We start from the raw sequence: 11,017 nt of genomic DNA on the forward strand, positions 1-11,017 counted from the left end.
TGAGTAAAGTGTGTGTGGTAAACGCTGCATTAGCTTGGTGGCTTGAGCCACTTGTCAAGAAGTACAGCTGCAGGCAAGTCAATCAATAAATCAGGTGTGTATTGATTACTGTTCTGCCTGTTTAGGAGTTAGGGGCTATAGGGTATGGAGTTAGGGGCTATAGGGTATATGGAGTTAGGGGCTATAGGGTATGGAGTTAGGGGCTATAGGGTATGGAGTTAGGGGCTATAGGGTATGGAGTTAGGGGCTATAGGGTATATGGAGTTAGGGGCTATAGGGTATATGGAGTTAGGGGCTATAGGGTATATGGAGTTAGGGGCTATAGGGTATATGGAGTTAGGGGCTATAGGGTATATGGAGTTAGGGGCTATAGGGTATATGGAGTTAGGGGCTATAGGGTATATGGAGTTAGGGGCTATAGGGTATATGGAGTTAGGGGCTATAGGGTATATGGAGTTAGGGGCTATAGGGTATATGGAGTTAGGGGCTATAGGGTATATGGAGTTAGGGGCTATAGGGTATATGGAGTTAGGGGCTATAGGGTATATGGAGTTAGGGGCTATAGGGTATATGGAGTTAGGGGCTATAGGGTATATGGAGTTAGGGGCTATAGGGTATGGAGTTAGGGGCTATAGGGTATGGAGTTAGGGGCTATAGGGTATATGGAGTTAGGGGCTATAGGGTATATGGGTATATGGAGTTAGGGGCTATAGGGTATGGAGTTAGGGGCTATAGGGTATATGGAGTTAGGGGCTATAGGGTATATGGGTATATGGAGTTAGGGGCTATAGGGTATATGGAGTTAGGGGCTATAGGGTATATGGAGTTAGGGGCTATAGGGTATATGGAGTTAGGGCCTATAGGGTATGGAGTTAGGGGCTATAATAATATATATAATACAACAATATTGAACATGCTTATTCAGGGAGCCTCATGACGTCACGATGCTGAAGTCATTCCAACGATGACAACATGAGGGTGATGACAACATGAGGGGGATGACAACATGAGGGGGATGACAACATGAGGGGGATGACAACATGAGGGTGATGACAACATGAGGGTGATGACAACATGAGGGGGATGACAACATGAGGGTGATGACAACATGAGGGTGATGACAACATGAGGGGGATGACAACATGAGGGGGATGACAACATGAGGGTGATGACAACATGAGGGTGATGACAACATGAGGGGGATGACAACATGAGGGTGATGACAACATGAGGGGGATGACAACATGAGGGGGATGACAACATGAGGGTGATGACAACATGAGGGGGATGACAACATGAGGGTGATGACAACATGAGGGTGATGACAACATGAGGGTACCTGTCTGGCAGGACGGAGAGCTGCTGAGGACGGCCGCCCAGGGGGAGAGACAGGCCACCACACTGCTGCTGCTCCCCAGGGTGCTGTTAGTCTACACACACACACACACACACACACACACACACACACACACACACACACACACACACACAATGAAAGACAGAACAGAGAGATCGAGTGAAACAGTATCAGTCAGTCAGTCAGTCAGTCAGTCAGTCAGTCAGTCAGTCTGTGTGTGTGTGTGTGTGTGTGTGTGTGTCTCACAGTGTTCAGTGTGTGTGTGTGTGTGTGTGTGTGTCCCTCACAGTGTTCAGTGTGTGTGTGTGTGTGTGTGTGTGTGTGTGTGTGTGTGTGTGTGTGTGTGTGTCCCTCACAGTGTTCAGTGTGTGTGTGTGTGTGTGTCTCACAGTGTTCAGTGTGTGTGTGTGTCTCAGTGTTCAGTGTGTGTGTGTGTGTGTGTGTGTGTGTGTCCCTCACAGTGTTCAGTGTGTGTGTGTGTGTGTGTGTGTGTGTGTGTGTGTGTGTGTATGTGTGTGTGTGTGTCTCACAGTGTTCAGTGTGTGTGTGTGTATGTGTGTGTGTGTGTGTGTGTCTCACAGTGTTCAGTGTGTGTGTGTGTGTGTGTGTGTGTGTGTGTGTGTGTGTGTGTGTATGTGTGTGTGTGTGTGTGTGTCTCTCACAGTGTTCAGTGTGTGTGTGTGTGTGTGTGTGTGTGTGTGTGTGTGTGTGTGTGTGTGTGTGTGTGTGTGTGTGTGTGTGTGTGTGTGTGTGTGTGTGTGTGTGACCCTCACAGTGTTCAGGGTGACCTTGAGGCTGAGCGCCCCCCCGCTGGTCAGCGTGCTGAGGGGGTAGCTGAGCAGGGTGGGGGCGGAGCTCTCCACGCTCACGTTGGCTCCGCCCACCGGAGAGAAGCTCACCGAGAGCACGTCCAGCTCCTCAGCCAGCACGGGCACGCTGCGCACGCACGCCCCGCCCGCCACGCCCGCCACGCCCGCCGGTGTCGTGTTGCCGTGGGCCTGGTTGCCGTGGGTCTGGTTGCCGGGGGTCTGGTTGCCGTGGGTCTGGTTGCCGGGGGTCTGGTTGCCGTGGGTCTGGTTGCCGTGGGTCTGGTTGCCGGGGGCCTGGATGGCGTCCGGCGCCAGGCCCACGCTCTCTGGCTTGCAGCTCACTGGGAACGGCGGCGGGGGCGGGATCAACCATTAGAACCATCCCCAGTGGGAGGGGCCACCTGGCCAGCACCTGTATGCTGGCCAGCTCAGGCTCCCAGTCTGCCCAGCTGAGGCTCCCAGTCTGCCCAGCTCAGGCTACCAGTCTGCCCAGTGGACTGGAGCAACTGGAGGGAGAGCCAGCCATGGTACATCCAGGTGGACACGCCCCTATCTCTAGTGAGATCACAACATAGGACGATGGACAGATCCACCGGGCGCTACAGTCCCCCAGGGGGCCAATCAACAGCTGTGCTACATTGACCAATAAGAAGTGTTGAAGGTCACCTGTGTGTTGAGAGGAGACGTTGAAGGTCACCTGTGTGTTGAGAGGAGACGTTGAAGGTCACGGTGTGGTTGTCACGGTCACTCTCCACAACCACGCGTAGCCAGGTGTGCCAGGGCGGGGCCAGGAGTGTTACAGAGCAGCCATTGGTCGAGCAGTTCGCTGTCACAAGACCCTCTTTCAAAGCGGAGGCGGAGCCAAGTCTCAAGACCAACGGACACGCCCCTTCGCCCGTCTGCCATCGGCAGTCCGTCACAGCGACCGTCAGAGAGGAGACAAACTCGGGAACAAACAGCCTGGGAATAGAAAGAAACATATATATATATATATATATATATATAAAGAACTATACTACCAGAACAAACAGCCTGGGAATAGAAAGAACAGAACTATAGCACCAGGCCACCTGATTGGTCCACTGACCCTTTAGAACAGCCCCCCTAGCCAGTGGGACAACGCCTCAGTACTGTGATGTCCTAAATAACGACTTGGACTGATTCATTCATTCATTCATAAAGATAAACAATCAGTGCGTTTACATGACACTCAAGAAAGTCAAATTATTGGGTTAGTCCGACTATGATTGGATTACTAAGATGCATGTATACACCTTAGTCGAGCTCAAATCTAATCTAATTGGGTTTCTCATAGTCAAATTAAGACCGCTTAATTAATCAAATTAAGACAGCTTAAGCGTGCATGTACGGAGTGGGATTGGATTATGCGTTCTGCACATGCTCCAGATCTTTTCCCGGGGCCGTGAGCCGGAAGTAGAAGGAGACGATAGTCGTGTTGTTGTCGCCGTCGGAAAACGAGAAACTGTGATTTATTTAAAAAGGTGGCGCAGAAGAAGTTACCCCCTATAAGAATTGTGTCCCGGCCGCGGGAGCGCGCATGGCATGCATTCATTAAAGGTGGAAGCACACGAACAATACGCTTCCATTTCACCCAAGGCTGAATTAAAAGTACTAGTAGTAGTAATGTTTTCCTAAATGTGGGTCATCAACGAGGTTGTAAAGTAGTAACTTCGGGCACATCTGTCAAAATAAATGTTTTTTTCTCCCGACGTGTTTACGATCTTTATTCATTCATTGCGATGCGGCAGGGAACGTATACGGACGGGCGGCGGAGGGGCTGCTCCGGCGGGAGAAAGATGTTTTCAGCTGACAGCTGTCAACTAACTTTGGGTCGGCGATTTATTTAAAAAGCTGGCGCAGAAGATGGAGGAAGCCGGTGTCGTGCCAATGTAGTTACCCCCTATAAGGAGTGTATCATCATCAACGTGCATTCAGTACACACTACGCTTTACCGACTCCTCCGCCGGCAGAGCAGCCGGAGGAGTCCGCATACGACTGAGAGGTCGGAACAACGGAGCGTCGGAGAAATGATATGGACCCCAAGTGAACTGACAGCTGTCTACTGAAAATATCTTTCTCTAATGCCACCTGAGTTTGTTGTTGCTGGTGACGTAAAGAGGTCAACCGGTGGCTCTACTACCACTAGTTGAAATGGGCACAGCGCCACCTATCGTACCGGGGCATGACACGCTTCGGCCAATGGATCGACTTACTCACCGCCATGTATACGAGGACAATTGCAGTTGTCCAATTGAGGAGCATAGTGGAACTATGGCTTTAATGGGATTAAGCTGTGCATGTAAACGTAGTGTATTTCACATGGTGTTCACCAGGCCATCATACTGAATGAGTGACTTTTAGTAACTTTGGACGGCCATCAGAATAACAGAAGCGTGCCGTTTGGCCACAGCCTGCTGTCCATCACCACAGAGCTAACAGCCGCCTCACTTGAGCCGAGCAGGTCTGTCGGGGCCGGCGGTCTGAGGAAGCCCCGAGCTCTGCTGGAGAATGGGCGTGTCCACGGCTCTCCTGATTGACAGCTGTGGCTGGAAGTAGTAGGAGCAGGACGGAAAACCCTACGAGAGACAAGAAGGAGTGAAGAGAGACACAACATGATGACAAAGAAACACCTTAAACACTTTGTTTATGCTTACTAGGCTGGCAAAAAACATTTCTCCTTTTTTGTCAGGAAATTTGAACTTTGCACTGATCCACAAACCACGACAGCCTTATCCTGGAGCTCATCTGTTCTCCTATTTTGATCCTGGTTAGAAACAGTGTGTCTGAACAGAGCCTGCTCTGCACTGAGCAGGAGAAGGTTGAAGCTTCTCCTGCTCCTTGAAGAACACGCTCATGCTCACGGTCGGCCGCCCACCTTCTGCTGGATGCGCCCGTCGTCTCTGGGCAGGTGGGCGGCCACGTACCAGTCCCCAGGGCTGGGGTCCGAGAGGTTAAAGGTCGCCGTGGCTATAGAGGTCACGGGCAGATGCAGAGAGTGGGCGGGGCTCCACTCTGTGTCGTTAGGAAACACCTGGCCCACAGGGTCGACGACGGGGGGGGCGCCCCACCGGATATGACTGAGGAGGGACACACAGGAGAGGTCAGCAGTGTGGTGTTAGTGCTCTATAGCGCAGATATAGGCTCATAATAATAATAGTTTAATAATATCTCAATACTCAAACTGAAGTCTTGAATATTAAACATTAGGTCTTAAGCATAACTGCGTGTAGTATGGAATAAATACATCAACAAAAGGATTATGTTGCAGAGAGAGGAGAGCGGCTGACGGGAAACTGCAGTTATTCTAAAAATATAGAGTAGTCAAAACAGGAAAGGGAAAGAGGGGGTAGCAGACGGGGGGTCCTCGGTCATTAACGCGCTCACATGGTCACGTTGTGCTCTCCGCAGAGGCCGGGGAAGCGGTGGCCCTTGGTGACCGTGAAGCGCCACCGCGCGGCGGCCGCGTCCTCCGGCACCACGAAGCGCTGCAGCCGCGCGCTGCCGAACCAGCCGTAGCGGGACAGCTTCTGGGCCGGCCGGGACCACAGCTCCTTCACGAAGACCACCTGTCCGTCTGAACACAGCAGCTGTGTGACACATGAGCCCGGCGGGAGGTCCCGGGGCACCGAGGACCCTCGGAGCCGACTAACAGCCCGGTTAAAACACATCCATCCGACAATACAGCACTTATGTACCGTTTAAATAAAGCATGTTTGACAGGGTATCGATTCAGGGGGTTCCTGTTTATTGGTACAGGACCGTATTGGTGATCCGGATATTTCCCTCCCAGAGAGGTGACAGCAGCCGTCGGTCTGACATTCAACTCACCGTGTTCAGAGGACCCCGCGGCCAGGGCGACGAACAGACCACAGAGGATCATACGAAGTCCCATTTTCCCCGTGTCCACTTTGTGCACCTTTACATGTTAGTTCAGTTCTCCCGTCCGACGACACCAGCCAATCACAGCCCGGCCCGCCGCCACTTCCGGGTTCCAGGGACACAACACTGTGACGTCAGCGGGGGCTGGTGCATTGTTATTGACGTTATTGATGTTATTGATGTTATTGATGTTATTGATGTTATTGATGTTATTTGTTCAGCCTTCAGTACTTTATTTGTCCCGAAAGGGAACACATTTATTTATCGCATTTATCGCACGAGGACTATAGTAAATGTTTTACCTGTCCGCCTGGCGGAAGGAGAGCCGCCTTCATATACAGTAGTGGGTATTCTGGGTAGTACAGTATATACAGTAGTGGGTATTCTGGGTAGTATAGTGTATACAGTAGTGGGTATTCTGGGTAGTACAGTGTATACAGTAGTGGGTATTCTGGGTAGTATAGTGTATACAGTAGTGGGTATTCTGGGTAGTATAGTGTATACAGTAGTGGGTATTCTGGGTAGTATAGTATATATAGATATAAACATGACATTGTTTATTTGTAGGAACCTTTAGAATAAAGTTGGGTAGAGGACAACATAAAGTTGTCCACCAGAATAAATATCGTAATGATCAGATTCTTATTGTGAAAAGCGTACGATATTTGAAATGAAACACAGATGTTACAGAAGTTTATTGAATCACAATATAAAACATACAAACTCGTACTCAATAGCTATCTCATACTTTATAGTGGATCAATCCTTTGCAAAAATACACTCTTTATATCGATATAATTAATATCTCATATATCTATATTATTTATACATTTTGAGTGGAGAGTCTTTTGAGAATGAAAAACATTAAACGTATTCCAAATCTGTTAAACAGCATTCATCTCTCAGGCATTACTCATCATTCTAAATGTAATAATAACATTCATCTCTCAGGCATTACTCATCATTCTAAATGTAATAATAACATTCATCTCTCAGGTATTACTTATCATTCTAAATGTAATAATATCCTAAATGTGTCCTTCAAAAAGTAGCATGAAAAAATATTAAATATAATCAAAGGATCATAAAAATGTGACATCATCCTGTGACTCCACCCAGCACCACTGTGCATCATACCCGAACAGAGCCTCCACCCTCACCTCCTCCACCCTCACCTCCTCCACCCTCAGCTCCTCCTCCTCCGCCCTCTGGCCACACCCCTTGATGACATCACCCTGCATCTTGGTCTCTCCGTTGTGATTGGTTGGGGCCAGACACCCGCCCCTCTTTGGCCTCTTCCTGTCAGACCTCTCCGGGGCCTTCCCCACGGCCCGGGAGCTGCTCTGGGGGTCCGGGGCCTTCCCCACGGCCCGGGAGCTGCTCTGGGGGTCCGGGGCCTTCCCCACGGCCCGGGAGCCGCTCCGGGGGTCCGGGGCCTTCCCCACGGCCCGGGAGCCGCTCTGGGGGTCCGGGGCCTTCCCCACGGCCCGGGAGCCGCTCCGGGGGTCCTGGGGCCCGGGCGGCGTTCCCGACCTCCCCGGGGCTGGGCTGCTGCTCCCCCTGACGCCCGGGGTACAGCCCGCCCCCTCCCCCCAGGGGCGGGGCTTTGGGAGGCTCTCAGCCTGGGGGGGGTCCTGGGGGGGGTCCTGGTCCTGGGGGGGGTCCTGGTCCTGGGGTGGGTCCTGGTGGGGGTCCTGGTGGGGGTCCTGGGGGGGGTCCTGGGGGGGGTCCTGGTCCTGGGGGGGGTCCTGGTCCTGGGGGGGGTCCTGGGGGGGGTCCTGGGGTGGTGAGAGAGGGACTCCTGCTGGCTCCTTTCTGGGAGGAGAGCACCCCCCAGGACCAGGACTGTTCCTCATGGAGAGACGACACCGAGAGATTCACCACATGTACAGCCTGGCAGTCAGCAGTAGAGCACATGTACAGCCTGGCAGTCAGCAGTAGAGCACATGTACAGCCTGGCAGTCAGCAGTAGAGCACATGTACAGCCTGGCAGTCAGCAGTAGAGCACATGTACAGCCTGGCAGTCAGCAGTAGAGCACATGTACAGCCTGGCAGTCAGTAATAGAGCACATGTACAGCCTGCCAGTCAGTAATAGAGCACAGCCATCGCCAAACTCTCCCACACAGAGTTGTTGTGCAGCAGCTGATTGACATGCAGCGCTGCAGTTCTCTCGCGGTGACGCTCGTCATTATTGCTCTGGTCAATGAATGAAGGGCTGAGAGTGTGAATGGCTGACCTGCTGGGGGTGAGGGAGGGCCAGGCTCCCTCGGCGGTGCTCAGGCTGCTCTGGCTGCCCGTCAGACTGCTGCCTCCGCTGGCCCCCCCCGGCTCCTCCTCCAGCCAGCGCAGCGCCTCCAGGCCTTCATGCACCGCCACCAGCTGGTACAGGATCTGTACGTCAGCCCGCCGGAGCCCCCTCTGCACCACACACACACACACACACACACACACAGGCTACAACTAACTCTAGTTAAACACCCTATAGCTAACCAGTTACACGCTTCAAGGAGGTTATTAGTGGCGATGAAATGCTTCTGATTTCAAGCATTCTGAGGCATGCCAAGAAGTAACAAATAACAAATAACAATAAATAACAAAAACAAACAATAACAACAAAAAATACATATAATACAGAGAATATATAGATAGGGGCGTGCATCGTGTGCAAGCATGCGTGTGTGTTGTCAATCGTCAGATAAGGTGGGTGCAGGTGAAGAGGAGAGAGGAGGAGAGGAGAGGCGCGGCTGTGAAGACATGTCGATCATGTATCAGCAGCACTAGCAGGTGGGCTGGTGGGTTACATGAGCTCCCAGCTGACGGAAGGAAGAAGTCTTCAGGGGGAACAGAGCGCTAGTAGTCGCTGAGAAAATGACCACCTCTCGCATAGACGCACGAGTTTATTTTCATTTAATAAAAATATACAATATAAATATACAAACTTATGTTGAACTGATCAAGTCCTTACCATCTCTCGTTTCAGGTGTTGAATCTTTTCAGAAAAGCTGCCGTTGTCCTTATCGATGTCATTGTGGTCTCCTTTCTCGTCGCGATCCATCGCATGATCTCTTATCGAAGCAACAAGACTTTCCGGTGTTTTTTGCCCAATCTTTTTCTCCAGTTCTTTCAGATCTGGACACGAGTCGCTTGAGATCCATGATGCCATTGAGCCACCAGTTCCACCAACTCTCCGGGTCAGAGTGGTTTCGTTCCTGTGCGTAAAAGCGCTGCGCCCTTTGACGCGCAGCAGGAGATGCTTGATACCCAACAAACTCGACAGACTTGAAAATCGCCGTTGCCAAAATCTCGATTTCAATCGGCTACAATACACCCTTTGTGAAATGTGTATTCCTGAATTATCCACGATAAACCAATAGGCCAAATGAATGACACACCTTCCAAAGAATACCCCATGTGAGACAACGATGTAAGTGTGGATCATGTGTCACCCCTGTTTCAGTTTATAGCGCTTCTGTTACACAGGCTGTGAATAATGCTAGAACTACCGTCCATAGTCCTGGGACACAATAGCCGGAAAGTCGCTCCAAACACGAGGTCACATGACCTCCCCAGCGCGTCCTTCACATGTCCACATGTTCACATGTCCGCATGTCCACATGTTCACATGTTCACATGTTTCCAGGTGAGCTTGAAACAGACCATCATTTGACGAGGAGGTTCATTGTAAAAGTTGAATTTGATGATTAATCGTTATTATCATATTATCAATTATATGTTTAAAATTCTTCTTAATTTACCAAAGTAGAATGTGAAATCCAAAATAATTATACCTCATGACAATGTTATAACAACATACTATTAAGTTGATGTATTCACCTATTGTTCCTTAATACTTTGTTGATATATCTCATAATGTGTGAAATAATAGTCAGAGAAGGTATATTTGTTTGGTCTGCCTCCACAGACCACAGGGGGGCAGCCAACATGCGGACCACAAGGTTCACTTGGTTTGCCTGTGAATTTGCCCCACATTTAATAAAAGATATTCTCTAAAAAGCCGGGCAGTGATTTTTGCCATTCCTCCTTGCTTGTTGATCTCGATTTGGGTCATATCCCCAAAGTGTTCCTGTTACTGGTACCACTGTTACTGGTACCACTGTTACTGGTACCACTCTCATCCTCCCTACAATAAACCTCTGGTTTAATTCAACCTCCGTTGTCTGCGTCTCTACTGCATCGTCTGACGGTTGATGAAAAACTATTTTTATTTATTTATTTACTATTTCGATCCTTTGTGGTATGGTCGTCTCGGTAAGGTGTGACTCGGAGAGTGCTAACTGTTAAACACTGGTTTATTCTAACAGAAACACGAGGTGGTCCATGGTTTATCTTGCGAACAGGTAAACCAACAGTTTACATTGGAAGTGGGCGGAGTGGTAAATAAGCCACGCCTACAGGTTCTTTACCAGGTAAACCTTTGGTCTCTCTTGCTTTGGCGGAAATCGCAGAGTGGCCATGTTTGTAGTTCTTTAACCTATCTACAAACTCATAAAACCTTCTATGGTGTTGTGCGTTATGTGGAGAAGAAACCATTCATAACTGTTAGCTTGAAACTTGTCATCAGAAATAGCATATGACATATAGACATCACGGTTTTCATTAAGTTCCGTCCACAGCATGGTATCCCATTGAAATAAATGTAGGCCTATATGCATTTAAGAATAAACGAGTTTCTAGTCGAGTGTTTTGCGCATTTAGCAGTCGAGCTTCAGACGTTAAGGTTACACACGTTTCAAACGGCGTGTCATACCCCCCACGGCCGCTAGATGGTAGTAAATGTCTAAGGAAGTGCCACAGGGCCGAGGTCATGAAGGTCCTAGAGTCAATGATCTGGATGACAATGGTCCAGGTGGTGAACGTGTGCTTGCTCACATGTGGGGTTATATTCTATATATATATACATTTAGTATATATTAAACCGCCATGCACGAG

The 11,017-nt window shown here is 49.9% G+C and overlaps 2 protein-coding genes across 3 annotated transcripts in view; both read right to left on the reverse strand.

Annotated features, from left to right (window-relative positions):
- The window catches only part of pgap6 (post-glycosylphosphatidylinositol attachment to proteins 6), a 15,350-nt gene extending 9,197 nt beyond the window's left edge, over positions 1 to 6,153 (reverse strand). For both annotated transcript variants that reach the window (XM_084480636.1, XM_084480635.1), the window contains exons 1-7: positions 6,016 to 6,153; positions 5,572 to 5,761; positions 5,063 to 5,264; positions 4,636 to 4,763; positions 2,864 to 3,126; positions 2,131 to 2,507; positions 1,340 to 1,430 (exon numbers count right to left, since the gene is read on the reverse strand). In XM_084480636.1, the coding sequence (XP_084336762.1) occupies positions 1,340 to 1,430; positions 2,131 to 2,507; positions 2,864 to 3,126; positions 4,636 to 4,763; positions 5,063 to 5,264; positions 5,572 to 5,761; positions 6,016 to 6,079 (1,315 nt within the window). In that variant the 5' untranslated portion in view covers positions 6,080 to 6,153. The remainder of the gene's footprint in view (positions 1 to 1,339; positions 1,431 to 2,130; positions 2,508 to 2,863; positions 3,127 to 4,635; positions 4,764 to 5,062; positions 5,265 to 5,571; positions 5,762 to 6,015) is intronic.
- Positions 6,154 to 7,148: 995 nt separating this feature from the next.
- LOC311360696 (uncharacterized protein) lies at positions 7,149 to 9,230 on the reverse strand (the record flags this gene model as incomplete). Its single annotated transcript, XM_084480806.1, has 4 exons — positions 7,149 to 7,688; positions 7,791 to 7,917; positions 8,304 to 8,485; positions 9,033 to 9,230. 4 exons carry the CDS (start codon positions 9,228 to 9,230, stop codon positions 7,149 to 7,151), a joined length of 1,047 nt encoding a protein of 348 aa, XP_084336932.1.
- Positions 9,231 to 11,017: the final 1,787 nt, after the last annotated feature.

This window comes from Micromesistius poutassou (assembly GCF_964030765.1).
Source record: "Micromesistius poutassou genome assembly, chromosome: 16".
NCBI lineage: Eukaryota > Metazoa > Chordata > Actinopteri > Gadiformes > Gadidae > Micromesistius > Micromesistius poutassou.